This window comes from Mustela nigripes, chromosome 4 (genome assembly GCF_022355385.1).
Source record: "Mustela nigripes isolate SB6536 chromosome 4, MUSNIG.SB6536, whole genome shotgun sequence".
Lineage (NCBI taxonomy): Eukaryota > Metazoa > Chordata > Mammalia > Carnivora > Mustelidae > Mustela > Mustela nigripes.
Genome location: NC_081560.1, coordinates 184,704,941 through 184,727,460, shown reverse-complemented (window position 1 = coordinate 184,727,460; position 22,520 = coordinate 184,704,941). Strand labels below are relative to the sequence as shown.

Sequence of the window (22,520 nt, the reverse complement as noted above, 5' to 3'; positions counted from 1 at the left end):
CGGGGCGGAGGGCGGGCCCACGGCGATTGGTGCCCAGCCCTCCGCCGCCAGCCAATGGATGGCGAGGGCGCCCCGGGGGCGGGGCGGAAGCCGAGTCTTAGGGTCTGTGACGCGCCGCCGTCGCGCTGCTGTGCTGGGGACTACGCGTGTCCCGGGCGGCTTTCGGAGGCCCAGCCAGGTATCCGCGCTAGCGGAGGGGCCGCGGCTGGAGCCGGGACCGGGGTGTCCTGGCCGGCGGCCGGCGGGGCGGCCGACGCGGGCGGCTGCAGTCCCGGGTCGGGGGTCCGGGGGTGGGGGAACGGGCTGAGGGGGCGCGCTGGGCCTCGACCGGGGGGGCAGGCTCCGCCTCTGCGGCCGTTTTACGTGGCGGGCGGCGGGCACCGCGGGGCAGAGGCAGCGGGCGGGCGCGCAGCCTCGGCGGGCGGGGACGCGGCGCATCCCGGCCGGGAGCGGCGGGCGGGCGAAGGAGGCAGGAGGCTGAGAGACGCTGAGGATGTGGCACCTCCGCCTGCCAGGGCAGGCGGAGCCGGGCCGGCCCTTGGCCCTCGGCCCTGGGCCCTCGGCCCTCGGCCCTCCCGGCCCGCAGCCCCCCAGCGCCTTGGCTGCGCGCCTTCGGGTTTGGGAGAAGGTGTTGGGCGCCGGCGCGTGGGGAGGAGGCTCCGGGCACTGCGGGCACCTCGGGGACCCTGGGTTCCCGAGGTCTACCGGAAGGCTGCATTCTGGATGTGGGGGAGCTGCTCAGTTAACGGGTGACTTTCGTAATGGGGTGGAGGGCCCCGATGGAGAGAGACCCTTGAAAAGGGTTCGAATCCTTCCGGGTAGCGCCTGGGCCCTGCCCCCAATCTGCTTATCTCTCCCCCGCCCCCAACATCTTTTTTCCCTCCAATCTGTCCAAATAAAAAAATTACAGAAGTAGAGCCTTATCTGTAGTAACGTGCAGACTAACTGGATGGTGTCAAGGGATTGGGGCCAACAGGGTTTTGAGCATGAAGACTTCATCCTTAGGGGTCTTTGCGAGCATCAGTAAGTTCTGGTTGAAATCAGTGGGGCACTCTTTCTCAGGAACCTGTGGTCTCCACCTTTTGTAACTCTTCCTACTTGGTTTCTGTTTTACCTCTTAGGTAAATAAAGGGAGGTGATAAATTCAGGGAGGAAAGCAGGCGTGTTTGAAATGAATTGGGTTTAATAAATTACTAATCTGTAATTTTCGCAATTCTAAGTCTCTTTGGGTTTGTAAGTTTCTGTAGGTAAACTGGTTCTCTCAGTTGGAACCTGGAAGTGTTATTTATGTAAACCAATTTCTTTATCTTACCTATTTGAAATAAACAATAGACTTCTTTCATTAGAATATCTTGGTTTCATCTTCAGAGAATCTAGTTCCGGATTATGAAAAAGATGCAAGTATGAAAGTAGAGTTCCTCTTTTTTAAAGATTTTATTTATTAGAGAGAGAGGAGAGATAGTAAGAGACTACCTGGGGCGGGGGTCGGGGGTTGTGGTGGTGGAAGGGAGAAGCAGGCTTCCTGCTGAGCAAGGAGTCAGGGGCCAGGCCTCCTGGGATCATGGATCTGAGCCCAATACAGATCCTTAACGACTGAGCCATCCAGGCGCCCCTTGTTATTGTTTTTTTTAAATGAACCATTTAAAAAATGTAAATTCCAGTGTAGTTAAAATAGTGTTATATTAATTCCAGGTGTACAATGTGGTGATCCAACAGTTGCATATATTAGCACTCAAGAGAAAAATCTTTTTTTTAAAAGAAGATTTTATTTATTTGAGGAAGTTGTGGGGGGAGAGGGTCCGAGCTAGAAGCAGACTCCCTGCTGAGCAGAGAGCCTGATGCTGGGCTCCATCCAAGGACCTTGGGATCATGACCAGAGCTGAAGGCAGATGGCCAAAGGAGTGAGCCTACCACATGCCCAATAAATGTACTTAAAAAAATTTTTTTTGTTATTTATGCCAGAGGAAGAGAGAGGGAACACGAGCATGAGCAGTTGGGGGTGGGGAGAGGGGGAGGGGGAAGGGGAGGTGGGACACTGCTGAGCAGGGAGCCCAAGCTGGGATGAGGTGAGGTTCGATCCCAGGACGCTGAGATCATGACCCCACTGAAGGCAGCTACTTAACCAGCTGGGCCACCAGGTACCCCTGAATCTCATATATTTTTATTTTATTTTTTTAAAGACTTTATTTATTTGACAGACAGATCACAGGAGGCAGAGAGGCAATGAGAGGAAGGAAGCAGGCTCCCTGCTGAGCAGAGAGTCTGACGTGGGGCTTGATCCCAGGACCCTGGAATCATGACCCGAGCCTTCTGAAGGCGGAGGCTTTGACCCACTGAGCCACCCAGGCGCCCCTCATATATTTTAAAATAGAGAAATTGGGGCATCTGCATGGCTCAGTCAGTTAGGCAGCTCTTGACCTGTAGGTGGTTGAGTTCAAGCCCCCGTGAGCTCTGCGCTGGGCGTGGAGCCCACTTAAAAAAAAAGTAAAATAGGAATGGACTAGATTTTGGAGGTGTGTGGAGGGTGTTGTCTGGCAGAGCCAGTCCTTTTTCAATAGTAATGGTTAAGATGTTTGTGCCAATGACGCACTTGAGTTGAATTTTAGCCAGATTACGTACAAAAAAACCCCAAACCAACAAATTTTTCTTGGCAGAACTTAAAAAAAAAAAAACTGTATTTGTGAATGGTTACCTCAAGAAAAGTAAATATATGACCAATATAGGAAAGCCAAATTACAAGTGGAATATTTTAAGTGGCTTTTATAAAAAGTTTTTAAAAAGGGCACCTGGGTGGCTCAGTGGGTTAAGCAACTGTCTTCGGCTCAGGTCATGATCCTGGAGTCCCAGGATCAAGTCTCACATGAGGTCCTCTGCTCGGGGAGCCGGCTTCTCCCTCTGCCCCCTCACCCCTTTCATGCTCGCTCTCTCTCTCAAATAAATAAAATCTTAAAAAATTTTTTTTTATTTATTTGACAGAGAGAGAGAGAGAGATCACAAGGAGGCAGAGAGGGAGGAAGAGGGAGAGGGAAGCAGGCTCCCTGAGGAGCAGAGAGCCCTATGTGGGGCTTGATCCCCAGGCTCATGACCTGAGCCAAAGCCAGAGGCTTAACCCACTGAGCTACCCAGGTGCCCCTTTAAGTGGTTTGATGAGCTTTGCTGAACAACTTCTGGTTTTTCTTTTAGAGATATTTAAAAAAAAATAGTATTTCGTAGTGCATGCTAAATTAGATGAATTTTCAAAATGCAGCTGTTTATCGACATTCTGTTTTAGGTATGTTTTCATGGAGACAAGATAGACTAGATAGATGGGAGTAAAATAGCTTGAAGAAGGGCTTTGTGAATTATGTAGGTTACTGAAAACAATGTCAAAATTTTCTGTCAGTAGCAGTTTGCTGCCCTCCCCTGTGCGAACAGCCCCCCCCCCCCCCCCCCCCCCCCCCCCCCCCCCCCCGCCCCCAGTTTGGGCCTTGGTTAACCACATGACAACAGCCTGGATTGGTCAGGCTACACATACTATTTTGACTCTTGAAGGCCATTAAATTTAATGAAATGAGCTTTTTAAAAATAAGTTTTTATTTAAATTCCAGTTAGTTAATGTACAGTGTACTTAAAATTTTTTTTTTAAAGATTTAATTTATTTGAGAGAGAGCGCACAAGCAGGGGGAGCCACAGAGGGACAGGGAGAAGCAGGCTCCCTGTTGAGCAGGGAGCCCAAAGTGGGGCTTGATCCCAGGACCCTGAGATCATGACCTGAGCCAGAGGCAGATGCCCAACCAACTGAACTACCCAGGTGCCCCAGAAGGTTCTTTAGAAGTATTTGTACAGATTCTGGTTACATCATCACATACCTACTGCAGGACTTTTCCCAGTTGAATATCCAGAGTTCATTTTAAAAGCCTTAAGAATGAGTATGGTAATGTTTGAATGTTACTGTTTTATCAGTAAGTTGTTATTTTTTCAGTAAGACTGAACTTCACAGATAAATGGATATTTTATCTCAATTCTGTTGCAAATTAGCTGAGCAAATAACTTCTTGTATAAGATGAAGACCATTGGGGCGCCTGGGTGGCTCTGATTTCAGCTCAGGTCATGATCCCAGTGTCCTGGGATTGAGCCCCACATCCAGCTCTCTACTCAGCGGGAAGCCTGCTTCCTCCTCTCTCTGCCTGCTTGTGATCTGTCAAATAAATAAAATCTTAGAAAAAAAAAAATGAAAGATGAAGACTGTTGAATTTAGATAATTTCAAAAATTCCTCTCGGGGCACCTGGGTGGCTCAGTGGGTTAGGCCACTGCCTTTGGCTCAGGTCATGATCTCATGTCCCGGGATCGAGTCCCGCATCGGGCTCTCTGCTCGGCAGGGAGCCTGCTTCCTCCTCTCTCTCTCTCTGCCTGCCTCTCTGCCTGCTTGTGATCTCTCTCTGTCAAATAAATAAATAAAATTAAAAAAAAAAAAATTCCTCTCACTTGCGATACTGCTCTCTGCTCAGCAGGGGGCCCGGCCCCCCCCCCCCCACTTGTGATTTCTCTGTCAAATAAATACATAAGATCTGAAACAAAAAACAAACAAAAAAAAGCCATGCCAGTTAGGGGGCACCTGGCTGGCTCAGTTGGTAGAGCATGTGATGCTTGATTTGGGGTTTGAGTTTAAGCCCCACATTTGGAGTTGAGCTTAAAAAAATGCTAAATAAGAGGGTATTTAGGTTTTTTTTTTAATACGTAAGTTCATTTCATAGTGCATCTCTGCAAGCTTCTAGTCACAAAGCTGCAGACCTTAATAGCAAAATCATTACGGAGAGTAGTTTTTATTTTAGAATTGGACCCCGTCTCATACAAATAAACTTCTAGACCTACTTGCTGTAATCCAGGTTGTACTTCCTAGGGGAAATGACCTCTGCCTTTCTTTTAACCACAGACTGTTTTCTCATAGCTTCTCAAACACTTCCTTTCCCCTTAGTTTTGTTTTGTATGTTGCCTAAGCTTTTTCTCTATCGAATGTGACAACCTAGGCAGACATTCAGCTTCACTTGTAACAACTCTTTCTGATTATAAATGTGGGAAATACAGAATAGTAGAAAGATAATAACTGAACATTTTTGTGCCTTCTCAGGTAGTTTTTTCATTATGTGACTTTTTTATAATCTTGAACATATCGTATATATTTTTTCACTTAACCACATCCTAAAACACTTCTCCGTGTTGTTATACTACAGTGATTTTAAATGACAACATGCTGTTATGTATGCGATTATGTCTATCCATTCTCCTGTTGATGAACATCTTTTATGCATGAATGTTTCTCTGCATTCCTGAGTATTTATGATAGGATTTTAGGAGTGAAGTTACTGGTCTAAGAGTACACACCCTTCAGAGGCTGTGATAATGGCTATAGTTATTTTCTTTTTAAAAATATTTTGTTTATTTGAGAGAGAAAGAGCACAAGCAGGGGGCGTGGCAGAGGAGGAAGAATCAGGCTCCCTGCTAAGCAGGGAGCCCCATTTGGGACTCAATGTGGGGCTCCATCTCAGGACCCTTGGATCGTGACCTGTGCTGAAGGCAGACACTTAACTGACTGAGCCACCCAGGCACCCCTGTAGTTCTTTTCAAAAGGGGTTTTAGTTCAGAGTACCATGAAGGAATGCTATGTTTTATTGCTAATTTGATCAAGGCAGAAATTGTGTTAATTTTTTAGTTGGTCAAATAGAACATTAATTCTTACTGCGTTCAGAGCATAAAAGGCCAAGAAATAGGTTTTAGACTTCACAGTAGTATTTTAGGGAAGTTCTGTATCATTTTGTATAGCTAGACCTTGCATTTTACTAGCCACTGTCCCATGTCTACTAGTTCCTATATAAGGTTCCTCTCCCAGATAAAACCTGGTGAGAGCTAGGGACTTTCTCCTTAGGAGAAAAAACTTATGCGAATGATTCTGCATTTTATTTCAGGAGTTATTGGACCCTCTGAACACCATCCCTGGAACTCAGATTAAAAATCTGTCTTCTCATCTGAACCGTGGGAAGAAAGGATAGTCGGTGAGTCTGGGCAAACGGAGTGCTGGATTTTGTTTAGTAACTGTGAATTCCTGAACATACTGGATTTACCACATTGTGCCAAGCTGAAAGGGAAGTAAGCCAAGCTCCAAGTATTAAGTTTTTGCTAATTTGGCAGCTCACATTGAGTGCTAGGAGGTTGTGTGATTTGGCTTGTCATTCAGAGAACTCTGTCTAAACATGACTTAAGTAGTCTTTTTAAAAAATAGGTATAGACAAAAAATAAGAAAAAATATAGACATAGTTAAGTGTGCTTAGTGTGTGGCAACTTTAAAAAAAATTTATTTATTAATTTCAGAGAGAGAGAGAGAGAGAGAGAGAGCCCCTACCTCCCTTTGCGTGAGGGGGTAGGAGCAGAGGGGGAGGGAGAGGAACAAGCCGACTTGTGCTGAGCGAGGAGCCCCGCCCCTAAGATCATGACCTGTTTGGAAACCAAGAGTCCAAAGCTTAACCAACTGAGCCACCCAGGGACCCCCTGGCAACTTGTAAGATTTTATTTTTTTATTAGGCAGAGGGAAAGAGTGCACTAGCAGCGGGAAGGGGGGGCAATGGGAGGAGGAGAAGCAGGCTCCCCACTGAGCAGGGAGCCCAGTGTGGGGCTGATTCTGCCTCCTTCCCTGATTTGATCTGTATGCTGGGGGTGGGGGTCTGCCCATCTGAACGGATCCTGCCGCACAGTAGTCCCTTTATAACAGCTGCTCAGTCCACAAGATCAGGTACCACCTCTCCAGCTCCTCTGCTGTGCAACCTTGCCTGAGTCCCCAGGGTGAGTTCCTTGGCCTTGATGTACTCTCAGCACCGATGGCTTAAAAAAAAGTATGTGTGCTTAATAAAGAACTCTCGAAGGGCGCCTGGGTGGCTCAGTGGGTTAAAGCCTCTGCCTTCGGCTCAGGTCATATCTCAGGGTTCTGGGATCGAGTCCCACATCGGGCTCTCTGCTAGCGGGCATCCTGCTTCCTCCTCTTTCTCTGCCTGCCTCTCTGCCTGCTTGTGATCTCTGTCACAAAAAAGAAAAAGAAAAACCTCTCGAGTGTTACAGAAGAATGCGACAGTCAAAGCCTCTGACCTCCCATCCATAGTTTTTCTTGGTTTTCTTACCTATTATCCTGGCCCCCTTACTTCTAGTACTTCGTGCACGTCCTGCTGTAGTCCTTATCAGGTTTGAGTCTGAACATGTCCACGTTTATTTCCCTTAAGCTTCCCATCACAAGGACTGGGTCTTTGTTCTCCCTTGTTTTCTTGATTCTTTGGAGGACTTCAGTAAATACTCAACACGTGATGGGCTGACAGACACGGACTTTGGGAAGACTCTTACTTTCACTGCCTTCTCTCCTTTTTTGAACAGGTGGGTGCTTCTACTTGAAGGGCACGATGTTTTCCAGACTAGCTCATCTGCAGACCATCGCTGTGCTTCGTCGTGGAGTTCATTCCTCAGTGGCTTCTGCTACGTCTGTCGCGACTAAAAGGACAATCCAAGGTCCTCCATCTTCTGATTACATCTTTGAGCGAGAGTCCAAGTATGGGGCACACAACTACCACCCTTTACCTGTAGCCCTGGAGAGAGGAAAAGGTACATTTTGAATTAATCCAATGCCCCTTCTCCCTTTTGCTTGAAACTTTTTATAAAAATTGCTTTTAAATTTTTTCAGTGTACATTTGCTAGATGCATTTCTATGTGGCAGATATGGTTAATTCAACATTTAATGAGTGTCTAGTGCTTGCTGTCTTAGGTACTTGTGGGGAATACAGAGGTGAACTCCTTCAGTCTTCGTCATGATGGACATTGCCAGGAAGGAATGTAAGATCCTTAAGGAAAGTTGGCTGGTGAGGTAGTGACTGCCAGCCTTCTTCACTGCAGAGATACTGTTTTGCCCTTTTGAATATCTTGTGGGGACATGATTTGAGATTCTGCAAACTTTTACTCACACTTTTAGCATCCATTAATTATTCTCTACCTGAAAATGATTACTGATATTTGCCAAGTGGTGATTTAATGCACATTTTGAAATAACAGCCTTAACCTAATAAAACCAAAGTTTATTACTTAGCTTTGGGCCAGAAGATGATATATAAGAGTATTACACATCTTTATCATTTGCTGTATTTATTTAGGACCACCACTGTAATCTAGATTTTGAACAGCTGAAAATCTAGACTTCTATAATACAAATTTGGGAACTGTTAGTAAAAATATTGTACTAGGGCACCTGGGTGGCTCATTGGGTTAAGCCTCTGCCTTCGGCTTAGATCATGATCCTAGGACCCTGGGATCGAGCCCCGCATCGGCTCTCTACCCAGCGGGGAGCCTGCTTCCCCCTCTCTCTCTGCCTGCCTCTCTGCCTACTCTCGATCTCTCTGTGTCAAATAAATAAATAAAATTAAAAAAAAAAATGTTAATTGTACTAGCAGAGTGCCTGGGGTCAAGACCTGGTTCTGTATGTGCCAGCTTGGGCTGATTCTAAATCCAAGCATCTCTTTCCATATCTTTGTACTGTAGGATGGTCACACTTTTAGGTTTTGTTTTGTTTTGTTTTGTTTTTTCAATAGGTTTTCTTTGATGAGATAAGGCTCAGCAGCACCTAAGACAGTATGTAAAATACATGGTAAAAGTTAGCTGGTAAGCTGCCCAATATATTTTTAAAGGCATTTTTTTTTTTTTAAGATTTTATTTATTTATTTGACAGACAGAGATCACAAGTAGGCGGAGAGGCAGGCAGAGAGAGAGAGGAGGAAGCAGGCTCCCTGCTGAGCAGAGAGCCCGATGTGGGGCTCGATCCCAGGACCCTGAGATCATGACCTGAGCTGAAGGCAGCAGCTTAACCCACTGAGCCATCCAGGCGCCCCCAGCTGCCCAATATATTTTAATATCTATAGTCAACTTAAAAATTTTTTTTAAAGCATACATAACTTAAAATTTACCATTTTAATCATTCAATTCAGCACCATTAAGTACATATACAGTACCATAGAGCTATCTCCTCTAGCTAGTCCTGAGACTTTATTACCCCCAAAGGACTCCTTACACCCATCAAACAGTCACTCTGCAGTCTCCCGTCTCCCTAGAACCTGGCAGCTGCTGACCTTGACTCCGTCTGTGGATTTGCCTGTCCTGGATGGCGGAACGGCCGCAGCATGTGGGCTTCTGTGTCTGCCTTCTCTGACTTAGTGTGACATTTTCAAGGCGGCCGTGTTGGGGTGTGTGGTGGTAGTCCGTTGCTGCTTACGGTTGAATAATCCTTCCTCACGCGGGTAGACTGTGTGTCGTTCATCCATTCGTCAGCTCATGGACATTTGGGTTGTTTCCAACTCCTGACTGTTGTGAGTAGTGCTGCTCTTGAGCGTTTGTGTATGGCTTTTTGTGTGAACACCTGTCCTCCACTCTTTTGGGGTATGTACCTGGCTGTGGATGGTAACTTCCTGTGTGACTTGCTGAGGAGGTGCTGGCCATTCGCTACAGCTGCTGCGCCTTTTACAGTATACACGAGTGGCGGTTTCTCCTTGTCCTGCCAACACTTGTTCTCTTTTTTTCTTTCTTTCAACCATCCTTACGAATGTGGAAGCTATCCCTGAGGTTTTGATGTGCATTTCTATAGTGATTGAGATACTGAAGCAACTTGATTTTCATGTGCTTTTGGGTCATTTGTATGTCTTTAGAGAAATGTCCAGTCATGTTCTTTGCCCATTTTTGAATTGTGTTTGTGTGTCTTTTTTTTAAAGATTTTATTTGTTAGAGCAAGAGAGAGAGAGAGAGGGGACAGGAATGGGGGAGCAAGGGGGGGGCAGAACGAGAGGGAGAAGCAGACTCCCCACTGAGTAGGGAGTCCCATGCTAGGCTCGATCCTGCGACTCCAGGATCATGACCTGAGCCGAAGGCAGCCACTTAACCGAACCCATGAATTGGGTTGTTAGTTGTTGAGTTGTAAGTGTTCTGGATACTAGACCCTTAGCAGATGGGTGTGCGATTTGGAAATATATTTTCTCTTCCTCCTTCTGTTGATAGTTAAAACTAATCACGATTTTTTGGTTATGTATAACTTCTGATTTTAAATTCCAAACCCCAATTTTCTAGGAGTGAGGGTGTCACTCCAGAGTTTATAAAACTTTTCATGTTATGGTGTTCTTGTTAAATATGTAATTTCAAGCTGGGCATATAAAATAGAATTCCTTATAAATCAGATTATTTTTAACCAACCTGACTATGCTTGAGCTAAAACATGATTAGCCACAATTGTGTATTATAAAGTAAAGGTTCATGTGTGGGTATTCAGAAGGCTTGCCAACAGTCTTAATCTTTGAACTTTACGTAGCTCACTGATTTTCTAAAATGACTCTCTTTATATATTTAGGTATTTATGTATGGGATGTAGAAGGCAGAAAATACTTTGACTTCCTGAGTGCTTACAGTGCTGTCAACCAAGGGCACTGCCACCCAAAGATTGTGAACGCTTTGAAAAGTCAAGCAGACAAACTGACCTTAACATCCAGGGCTTTCTATAATAACGTGCTTGGTGAATACGAAGAGTATGTTACTAAACTTTTCAACTACCACAAAGTTCTTCCTATGAATACGGGTAAAATATTTCATTTTTACATTAAATAGCCAAGAAAACAATCGTACTACTTTTTGATAATTTAAAATGTTTTTTTTAAACTGAAAAATTTTCTCTCTTGAATAGGAGTAGAGGCTGGAGAGACGGCTTGCAAACTTGCTCGTAGGTGGGGATATACCGTTAAGGGTATTCCAAAGTACAAGGCGAAGATTATTTTTGCAGGTATGTGAAATTCAGCATTAACCTTTGTGATGTCAGCATATATCATTACTGTTTCATTATCACTGGAGTATTTCCAGTGTTTGCTTCATCTGTGATACATTATTTGCTAAATGTTTCATAAAAATTGAGAGATTTTCCGGGGCTCTTTCTGCAGATTTCTACATAAATGGGTTTTTTTCCTGTTAAGTGACTTCCTATTCCTCACTCCCTAAAGTGAGTGACTATATGATTTATTTATCATCCGTTTATCAGAATTTTTTCATAGATGGTAATTAATTAGATGGTAGAGCATTTTTGGCAGGTTGTTGATTTTGTGTTGTGTTAGAGTAGGGCCATGTCCTAGGTGTGATATGGAATTTGCATCTTAGTATTTGATGTAGTATTGTATCATGTCCTCAAAAGCTGTTGGAAGAGGAGGGCTGCAGCTGCCCTGGAGAGATTGCTGGGAATGGTTGAGAGGAAGGACGTGGATACTGATTCAGGAGACGAAGAGTTACTTCAGATGATGGAATCCTTTGCTTAAGATTTTCTCTCTCCTTCTGCCCTTCCCCTGCCTTGCTAGTATTTCCTCTTCCCCACCCTACCCCTTATTGGCATTTTATTTGTTTATTTAAATTTTCCTTTTAGTTTTTGATGTACCAAAATGTGTGTGTAATTAATGTGGACAACTTGCTGAGCTCAGAGATGGGTGTTCACCCACGAAACCACCGTCTCAGTCTATGCCGCTACCCTTTATACCACCTCCAGAAGCTTCCTTTTGCCCTCTTACTTGTTATAACTAGTACTTTTTACTCATTTTTTTTTAATTGAAGTATAATCACCATACAGTGTCCTGTTAGTTGGGGGTGTATAATGTGGTGATGGAGCAGTTCTGTGCGTTCCTCAGTGCACCTTGTGCTGAGTGTGCCCTTGAGGCCCTCGATTTCATCCGTGCCCCCCGCCCTTTCTCTCTGGAACCACTGGTCTCTCCTCTGTGTGATGTAATCTGACCCTTGGAATCTTTATAATGGTGTTCAGTTGAAAGGTTCTGACTTTTTTTGTAAAGTTCTGATTTTCATTTTTTAAAAAAATAAAGTGCGGGGGGCACCTGGCTGGCTCAGTTGGTTCAGCCTCTGCCTTCGGCTCTGGTCATTGTCCCAGGGTCCTGGGATCGAAGCCCTCAGCGAGGAGTCTGCTTCTCCCTCTGCCTCTGCCCCTTCTTCTCATACACACTCTCCCTCTCAAATAAATAAAACTTTTATTTTTATTGTTTTATTTACATATATTTTTTTAAAGATTTTATTTATTTATTTGACAGAGAGAGATCACAGTAGGAGAGAGGAAGGGAAGAGATCACAGAGAGAGAGGAAGGGAAGCAGGCCCCCTGCTGAGCAGAGAGCCCGATGTGGGACTCGATCCCAGGACGCTGAGATCATGACCTGAGCCGAAGGCAGCGGCTTAACCCACTGAGCCACCCAGGCATCCCTATTTACATATTTTTAAAATTTATTTGACAGAGATCACAAGTAGGCAGAGAGGCAGGCAGAGGGGGGGCGGGAAGCAGGCTCCCCACTGAGCAGAGAGCCTGATGCAGGGCTTGATTCCAGGACCCCGAGATCATGACCTGAGTCGAAGGCAGACGCTTAAGGATTGAGCCACCCAGGCGCCCCAGCATAACTGTTTCTTGCAAACAACAGTGGCATTTCTGGTCAATGTCATTCTTATAGACTGTATTAGTCTCTTAAATATTAGCAAAAGCTACAAAAGTGTTTTCTCCTGAGTACTGAAGCAGTTGGTGAGTCAGTGGGGTAGAGACAGAAAGGCCGTTCCCAACTGAAATTGCCTTACACCTACAGAGTAAGCCACAGAGGAGGCTGCTGGGCCTACGCGGAGGAGAGCACCTGGTCTGATGGGGGCAGTTGCTTTTCTTTTTTCTCTTCTCTTCTCTTCTCTTCTCTTTCTTTCTTTGGAGGGAGTACTCCAGAGGCAGTGGGAAGGGCAGAGGGAGTGAGAAAATCTTAAGCAGGCTTCAGGCCCAGTTAAGAGCCCATCGTGGGGCTCATTTCTACAGTCCCAAGATCATAACCTGAGCCAAAATCATAAAATCACTGAACTGAGCCACCCAGGCGCCCCTGGTGCCTTTTCTCGCAAACAAGCGTGGTCCTATCAGTGTGCTGTGACTGGTGGACAAGGAGAGTGGGGGTCCGTCATAGGAGAGAGATCCTTTGCAAGAGTGATGGTTAGGGATGCTTTATGCCAAAATACAGTAATTCAGTACTGGGTTAACTGAGTTGGTGCTGGTAGAGGTGGTAGAAAGCTATTAAAAAAAAAAAAAAAAAGTAGGGGAGCCCCCAAGCCTCTCTGTTGTTATTCTACATTGTTTCTTCCCTTGCTTGAATGTAACCCATTTGAAATTACCTTATGCATTTGCTTTACTCTGATTCAGGTTATGGTGTTTCTTTTCTCTGGCATTTAAGCAAGCTCCATGATGACCCCTTTTATCCCCAACACTCAGAACAATGCCTAACCTACATAGTAGGGCCTTAAACTTATTAATGAAATAAATTAATGGATAAAAAGATGTTCCTGAACAAAGAACAGTATCAGTCATTTGGTGCATTATAATACCAAGGAAGGCAAAATTGAATGTTTAGATTGCCTGAGGGTGTTTCAGAAGATGAAATTTTAAGTTCATTCTTTAGTGTTGGGTGTTTGAAAGGAAAATACTAATTCTCCCACAAAGGATATTCTTTTTCTTTTATTACTATTATAAATGCACCGTGTCTAGAAAACATGTGCTGAATGCCTCAGTTGTTAGGGTTTGAGATTACTGAAAGAAAAGACAAGTGTTGGGGCGCCTGAGTAGCTCAGTCGTTAGGCATTCACCTTCGGCTCAGCTCATGATCCCAGCCTTCTAGGATCGAGCCCTGCATCGGGCTCCCTGCTCATTGGGAAGCCTGCTTCTCCCTCTCCCACTCCGCTTGCTTGTGTTCCATCTCTGCTATCTCTCTCTGTCAAATAAATAAATGAAATCTTAAAAAAAAACAAAAAAACAAGTGTTTATCCTCTGGGGCTGTGTATTACAGTCGTAGGTTCAGTAGAGGAGTGCCTAAAGTAGCCATGGCAAGGGCAGGCCTTGGTGGTTGTGTGAGCCATGATGTTTGATATCAGGGTTTTTTTCCTTTTTTCTTCTTTCCCTAATATCTGGTTTTATTTTAACAAGTGAAAGCTCACTGGAAGCTCTATAAGGCAGACCCACATTTTTATTTTATTTTTTATTTTTAAAAAAGATTTTATTCATTTATATGACAGAGAGAGATCACAAGTAGGCAGAGGTGGAAGCAGGCTCCCTGCTGAGCAGAGAGCCTGATGCGGGGCTCGATCCCAGGACCCTGGGATCGAGCCCAGGACCCTGAGATTATGACCTGAGCTGAAGGCAGAGGCTTATTAACCCACTGAGCCACCCAGGCGCCCCGCAAACTTGCATTTTTAAAAAAAATCAAACTTACTAAGGTAGTTTTTGGGGACAGTGCTTATTAAATCTGGGGGTTTGTTTAAAGTAATGTCTGTTTATTTTTCCTTTTCAGCTGGAAACTTCTGGGGGAGAACTTTGTCTGCTATCTCCAGTTCCACAGACCCAAGCAGTTATGATGGTTTTGGACCATTTATGCCCGGTTTTGAAATCATTCCATATAATGATCTGCCCGCTCTTGAGGTATCACACTTAGCGCCACAGTGCTTTAGCTTAGAGTAAATGTAAATGAAATTTATTGAATGTATGGATTGAAAATAGATGTGGGACTGTAATGAATGTCTGTCTAACGTAAGTTGGGCCAAGATTTCAGACTGGTCTCTGGAATGGCCAGTTAGTTTCCAGCACGGGGAGGTCAGGTACTATGGTCTAATCCTGAGAACCAGCTACTTTCCCTCCGTGTCCTGCATAAGTGATTTGGATAGTGTATGTTTAATTACTTTATTAGATAAAATTACTCAGTTTTCGGCTAGCCTTTTAAAATTATGAGTGGAGGACTTCTAAAATAAAAAGAGTCAGAAAATGTCTTTTAAAAGCTATGTTTTTGGGGTGCTTGGATGGCTCAGTTGGTTAGGCATCTGCCTTTGGCTCAGGTCATGATCCTGGGGTCCTGGGATAGAACATCCGGTTCTCTGCTCAGTGGGGAGCCTGCTTCTCCCTCTCCATCTGCCTGCCGCTCTGCCTACTTGTGCGTGCACGCTCTCTCTCTCTCTCTCTCTCTGTCAAGTAAATAAAATCTTAAAAAAAGAAAAAGAAAGAGGTGCCTGGGTAGCTCAGTTGGTTAAGCGGCTGCCTTTGGTTCAGGTCATGATCCCAGGGTCCTGGGATCAAACCCCGCATCGGGCTCCTTGCTTGGCAGAGAGCCTGCTTCTTCTCCTTCTGCCTGCCTTTCTGCCTACTTGTGCTCTCTCTCTATGTCTGTGTGAAATAAATAAATAAAATCTTAAAAAAAAACAAAACAAAAAAGTACAAAAATTGGATAGAGTAGATTAAAGCTCAAGTATTTGGAGCTTTTGGTAACTGAGTATAAGAAATGTTATATTTTGTGTGTGTGTGTGTGTGTGTGTGTGTTTAAGATTTATTCATCTATTCTAAGAGAGAGAGAAGAGGGAGTGTGCATGTTGGTAGGGAAGGGGAAGAGGGAAAGAGAGTCCCAAGCAGACTCTGCCTGGAGTGCAGAGCCTGATTGTGGTCTCAGTCCCAAGACCCCAGCTATGACCTGGGTCAAAATTAAGAGTCGGATGCCCAACCGCCCGTGCCACCCAGATATGTTATACTTTGACATCAGATATAAGTTAGTATGGAAACTTAATTTGCATACTTAACGTAAAAATATATGCAGTGTGTGATTTCAGATTTAAGCCATTTTTAGCCTATTTAACCAAATAGGTTTAAAAGAAAGTTACTAAAACGTATTCATATTTTTTGGTAGCGTGCTCTTCAGGATCCAAACGTTGCGGCGTTCATGGTGGAACCAATTCAGGGTGAGGCGGGCGTCGTCGTTCCGGACCCTGGCTACCTGATGGGCGTGCGAGAGCTCTGCACCCAGCACCAGGTCACCCACCTTCCGCCTGCCTACCTTGCTTAGGGCTGGGCTGCTAGGGTGGAAGCGGCGATGACATCATTTTTCCACTAGGGGGAGACTTCATTCTGAGAGCTTCAGAACTTTCTAGTATGCTCTATCAGTGGCCTGCACAGAAGCGCTCTTTTTGCTAGCTCTGGAAACCGGCCAAGCCCGGGCCCAGGCAGAGTTGCAGACTTCCCGGGCCCAAAGGTGGTTCCTTCCTCCCCTCTCCCGCATCCTGTGGTGGGAGCTTCCCCAGGCCCCTGGTTGTATCCCTCTGCTGCCTTCCTCTTCTCACCAAGCTAGTACATACTTAAGAAGTAACTGTTTAATACATGTTTGGAATAAGCAAGTGAGTTAATGTCTTCCCAGAGAGTAGTTCTATCCAAACCTTGCCGAATAGGGCAGAATGGGCCTTGGGGAGGGAGTGGACTGATACAGGAGGTAATTGTGGGTCTGCAGATTTTTATAGGATGCTGCTGAGATTATGTTGGTAATTAAAAGATTCTCATAAATCTGAGGGAATGTCAGAATGCCAGATTTGTGTGGGGAAGAGTTCACTGTTGGCCCTGGGGAAACAGAATCAGTAATGAACGTATTCTCTTGTTTCCCAACAGGTTCTGTTTATTGCCGATGAGATACAGACAGGATTGGCCAGAACTGGCAGGTGGCTGGCTGTGGATTATGAAGGCGTCAGACCTGATGTGGTTCTTCTGGGAAAGGCCCTTTCCGGTGGCCTATACCCTGTGAGTTGAAGGTTCAGCCTCTCTCTCTAGTCACTGCTCCTGTGAAGTCTGTCCTTCACAGGGCCCTGGAAAAAGTGCACTGCAAGACACCTGGAATGTGTAATAGAAATATTTCAGGGTTCCAGGGGCTTGATAGGCTTAGTTAACCTCAACGGGAGACGTGCGTGTACCTTGGAATTTGCCGTGGGGTCTGTTTTGGATGGAAAGATTTTACGCCAGAAGAACTTCTGTAGAAGTCTGTGTTTTTTCCCATTGTTTGGAGACCTAGCGTGACCAGTTGTCTACAGCCATGACTGATTCATGCAGAGATTGGGGAAAAGTAGTGTTTTGTCGTAGCTTCTTCATTGGGTTTACTGTTCAGACCAGTCACTGGTACTGGATGGCCTGTAAAGTCTCTGAATGTAGCGTATGACATGGTTTTTTAGGCAATTCAACCAGGCGTTTCACTTTGCAAGTGAAAAGAATTCTTAAATTCTGTCATTGCAGAGAAAGTGCTTTCCTCTTGGTTCTGAAATGCTCTGGTTCGGAGCCATCGAAGTGTGCCTGACGAGCTCACACCGGGCCTGGGGTGTCACCAGTTAGTCCCCGGTTAACTTCAGAGAAAGATGTGTAGCCCTTGTTTGTGGAAGCTTCATGTCACATTTTTTTTTTTTTTTTTTAAGGATTTTATTCATTTATTTGACAGAGGGACACAGCAAGAGAGGGAACATAAACAGGGCGGGTGGGAGAGGGGGAAGCAGGCTTCCTGCTGAGTGGGGAGCCCGATGCGAGGCTCGATCCCAGGGTTCTGGGATCATGACCTGCCCTGAAGGTAGATGCTGAATGACTGAGTCACCCAGGCGCCCTTCATGGCACATTTAAAACCAGCTTCATAAGTACTTGTGTTCCCGGCGTGCTGAGAGTGGGAACGGTTAGTCTGAGAAGTGACTCAGTTGGTCCTGAATTCTCTGTCTTGCAGGTGTCGGCAGTGTTGTGCGACGATGAAGTGATGCTGACCATTAAGCCGGGGGAGCACGGCTCCACGTACGGAGGGAACCCGCTGGGCTGCCGAGTGGCCATCGCAGCCCTGGAGGTAATGGCCGCTTCAGACCATTTGTCTGGTGTGCATTTGTCTGGGTTGTGTCGATGTGACTTTTAAGTTTGAGCCCGTGGACGTACTGAGAAATGTAACAGGATTGCCAGGAATCAGAGAACACCAGTCCAGAGGAGGGACTCCAGGGGCGCGGCATTCTCAAAAAGTGATTCAACCTTGGTCTAGCGGATGGGAATCTTTGGGGTCTTCCGAGTTGCAGTCACTTGGGGCTTTCGTCCTGGAGGCCTTGGGTAGTTCTCGGAGCTTTCATTCTGTGACCAGACCTGGCCTGGGGGCTATTTTTTTTTTTTTTTTTAAGATTTTTAAATTTTATTTTGAGAGAAAGCGAGAAAGAACACACAGAGGCAGAGAGAGAAGGAGACTCCTGCTCAGCAGGGAGGCCAGCATGGGGCTGGATCCCAGGGCCCTGGGGTCATGACCTGAGCGGCTTAACTGACTGAGCAGCGGCTTAACTGACTGAGCCACCCAGGCGCCCCCCCCCCCCCCGCCTTCCCCGACTTTTTTTTAAAGTGTAGATTTGAACACTTTTAGACTTATTTCTTAGGAACCTACCACAAGGCACAAAATTATGTGATGTCCAAGGAAGGGCTTTTTAGAGGGAAAAAAGTAAAGGAAACTATTGTAGTTTAAAAATTAAAGTATATTCAATCCATTGATTTATTCAACTAATAAGATATCACTTGCATTAAACAAATTTTAACTCTTATTTTGCTGTGAAATCAGATTGATGATGGATTTGTGACTAAAGCAAGGTTCTGTTTGAGCTTTGTATGTTTAATTAGAAACTAAACTGGTTGGGCCACCTGGTGGCCCAAGCATCTGATTCTTGGTCTCAGGTCTTCATCTCCAGGTCGTGAGTTCAAGCCCCATGCTGGGCTCCACACTGGATGCGGAGTATACTTAAAAAAAGAAAAATGAAACTGATATACTGGCTTTGGAAAGCAGGAATAAAAGTTCAGGGGCATCAGGGTGGCTCAGTCATTAAGCATCTGCTTTTGGCTCTGGTCATGATCCTGGGGTTCTGGGATCGAGTCCCACATCGGGCTCTTCTGCTCTGTGGGAACCTTGCTTCTCCCTCTTCCACAACGCCTGCCTGTGTTCCCTCTTTCTCTCTCGCGTGCTCTCAAAAGTGAATAAAATGAATAAAATCTTAAGATTTTGTCAAAAAAGTGAATAAAATCTTAAGAAAAAAAAAAGTGCAGTGATTCCGGTCTTTATCTGGTGGTGTTCTTTTGCTTATTGTTCACGCTCCCTTCCCTTCCAAAGAATAGCCTGAAACAGGACAATCTTAGCATTTATGTAATTTTTCTTTCATCACAGGTTTTAGAAGAAGAAAACCTTGCCGAAAATGCACAAAAAATGGGTAATATCCTGAGGAATGAGCTCATGAAGCTGCCGTCTGACATTGTCACTGCCGTCAGGGGGAAAGGATTGCTAAATGCTATCGTTATTCGAGAAACCAAAGGTACGGGCACAAACTTTTTACTCCAGATGTTATTTTTATGTTTTCTCTGGTTATTGGGTTCCCCTGTCGAAATTGTTGACTAGGTCTGTTGGGCAGAGTCTCATCTGACTTCTGTTAATGGTCTTTGGAAATGGAGCCCTTTCCTCCAGGTAGGACGTACGTACTTTGTGACGTCACTTGTTACTCTGCCTTGAGTTAGTGACACAGCCCTCGGAGGCGGCCTGTTACCTGCTGGTACAGCCCGCACACAGCAGTTTCTTGGGAAGCTTCCTCTTCGATGTCTTCCCCGCCTCCCTCCTGGACTTTGCACGTGGGTAAAGGTGGCAGGAGCAGCGGTCACAGTGACAAGTGCGGGCGATGGTGGTGATCAGAGACCCCCCCGCACCGCGCTTCCGGAGTGTGGGCTGTCTCAGTGCTTTTTCGGGACTAGCCCTCAAGGGCTCCCTGCCGGATTTTCCTGTGGTAACCCTTTCTTTTAAAACAGCGATTCCGACCTTGGCAACACTTCAGAATCACCTCAGGACTTTTCATTTTTATTTTATTTTATCAAAGATTTATTTTAGAGGGTGCCTGGGTGGCTCAGTGGGTTAAAGCCTCTGCCTTCGGCTCAGGTCATGAACCCCAGGTCCTGGGATCGAGCCCCGCATTGGGCTCTCTGCTCAGCGGGGAGCCTGCTTCCCCCCCCCCCACTTCTCTCTGCCTGCCTCTCTGCCTACTTGTGATCTCTGTCTGTCAAATAATAAATAAAATCTTAAAAAAAATAAGATGTATTTTAGAGAGAGCACATGCAGCAAGTCAGAGGAGGGGCAAGGGAGAGGGCGAGGCTCTCAAGCAGACTCTGCAGGGCTCAACCCACGACCCTGACACCATGACCTGAGCCGAAAATATAACCCATTGAGCCACCCCGGTGCCCCCTGAGGAACTTTTATTTTTTGTTTATTTTTAAATTTTATTCCCCCCCCGCCCCGAGGAACTTTTAAAAACTTGATCCAAACCTAGCCTCTCCCCTAGAGAGTCTGATTTAATGGGTCTGGGGGCGGCCCAGGCATTGGCCGTATCCTTTCGGTGACTCGGACGCACAGCCAGGGTTGGGAATCATCGTCTGAAGTGAGCAGAGTCTCTGTTCACAAGATCAGGACGCAAATCCGTTTGAGGAGTGTATAGTGTTCGTGGGGTTTGAGTAGTGTTCATTCCCTGCCAGCTAACTTCTCTGTGTCCTGCCCAAAGTCTTTTTCGCTGGTTCCTCATGGTTAATATGACAGCCTGGTCTTTTTCATTTTTGGAAAAATGAACAGATTTGTGTCTGATCGTACCATCCAAACCTAGTTATGCACTTGCTGAAAAAGGACCTCATTTTTCAGAATAAGGACAGAGTGAGCTTGCACCTCCGGGCGTCTTTCTTGAGCAGGCCCTGGCAGTTTTCCTCCGCCGGGCGGCTCTTGCCCGTCTGTACCACGAGGGCTGCCCCAAACCCCTGTCTCTGATCAGCGCACGTGTTTGGCCATTTTTCTTTAGATTATGATGCTTGGAAGGTGTGTCTGCGGCTTCGTGATAACGGACTTCTGGCCAAGCCGACCCATGGCGACATCATCCGGTTTGCCCCTCCGCTTGTGATCAAGGAGGATGAGATCCAGGAGTCGGTGGAAATCATTAACAAGACCATCTTGTCCTTCTGAGGGGAGCGACTGTTCTCAGTGGTGCCCGTGCAGCTGGGGACGGCGGTCCCCGTGCCTCACGTGGGCATGCACCACTCCCCAGCGTCTTCGAGGACTTTTTAAAATATGTCTTTTTTTTTCAGTTCATGCATAATAGAATGGCGTTTATAAACACAGCTGTGTAATGTGTAAGAGAATGGAAAGGCCTCTCTGATGAAGTTTCTGTGTGCGTGTATTCTTTCTGGAAGTGAAATGTACCTACTGTATATAGAGAGCCTTTTAATCAAGCCCTTCAGTATAATTTATATGTTTTTATAATTTCCATACTGATACAGATGTTTCATATTTGAAAAAGTGATATGGGGTTGTACGTGGAAGACTTGCTTAACCTTATAAAGTTAAATTATAATCATTGAATTTTAGGAAGGATTAATGGTTAAGCTTAAATAAAACACTAAGATTTAAGGAAACTTCATATTGGCCAACACCAGGGTGTAGCCCATGAATGTAATTTTTAATTAGAAATTAGTGTTTAACATTCTCAAATTATGTTTTAAGTGATAGAATTTGTAAGAAGAGTTTATTTTTTGTTTTTCTTTAAATTAAAAGTAAAGCCTCTATTTAAAGTGTCTGTTATGATGGCAGTGTCACTGATTACCTAACATTTTTAAGCTCTTTGAGAATGTTCTTTATTGTGTGTGTTTTTCTAAGAGCCTTTCAGTGTCTTTGATGATATTTAGAAAAATAGAAATTATAAAAAGAAAGTCTCTTATTATACTCCCTTTTCCCCTTTGACAATAATTGCTTTTTTCCTGTGCTTATAGTGGTATTTACCATTTTTATTAAAGTATCCTTATTATGCATGGTATTGTGCAACTTTTTTTTCCTTTTTTTATCTGAACATAGTATTTTGGAGGCTTTTCTGTGTCAGTAATTTCAAGTTTATCTCAGTCTGTAGGGACTGTCATGTGGATGTGTTATTTCATATTGGGGGACACTTGGGTTGTTTCTAGTTTTTCCTTCTTTAAACAAAGCTTGTGTCTGCTTAATGTTTATACAGTCTGTGTTTGTGGAGGTCTCTAGAGGTAGATTGCTGTGTCAAGGGAATGAACTTTTATTTATTTTTATCTATTTGTAATTTTATTTTTACTTTTAAAGATTTTTACTTTACTTATTTATTTGACAGAGAAAGAAAGCACAAGCAGGGGGAGTGGCAGGGAGAGGGGGAAGCAGACTCCCCACCGAGCAGGGAGCTTAACACGGGACTCGATCCTAGGACCCCGGGATCATCCTGAGCTGAAGGCAGACTCTTCACTGACTAAGCCACCCAGGTGCCCCTATTTTTGTGTATTTTTAATATTTTATTTCTAAGTAATCTCTACAGCCAACAAGGGGCTCAAACCTATAACCCTGAGATTGAGAGTCATGGGCTCTGCCGACAGAACAGCAGGTGTCCTGGGAATGATTTTTTCCCCCCAAAGACTTTATTTATTTATTTGACCGAGAGACAGGAAGAGAGGGAACACAAGCCGGGGGAGAGGCAGGCAGAGGGAGAGGCAGATTCCCTGCTGAGCAGGGAGCCCGATGAGGGGCTTGATCCCAGGACCCTGAGATCATGACCTGAGCCGAAGGCAGAGGCTTAACCCACTGAGCCACCCAGGCACCC

At 45.2% G+C, this 22,520-nt stretch overlaps 1 protein-coding gene across 1 annotated transcript; it reads left to right on the top strand.

Annotated features, from left to right (window-relative positions):
- Positions 1-88: 88 nt before the first annotated feature.
- OAT (ornithine aminotransferase) lies at positions 89-21,717 on the top strand. The gene is made up of 11 exons (XM_059398770.1): positions 89-178; positions 5,944-6,030; positions 7,394-7,618; positions 10,395-10,619; positions 10,725-10,820; positions 14,387-14,514; positions 15,764-15,886; positions 16,513-16,641; positions 17,600-17,713; positions 19,055-19,199; positions 20,715-21,717. Exons 3-11 carry the CDS (start codon positions 7,420-7,422, stop codon positions 20,873-20,875), a joined length of 1,320 nt encoding a protein of 439 aa, XP_059254753.1. The 5' UTR covers positions 89-178; positions 5,944-6,030; positions 7,394-7,419; the 3' UTR covers positions 20,876-21,717.
- The last annotated feature ends 803 nt before the right edge of the window (positions 21,718-22,520 follow it).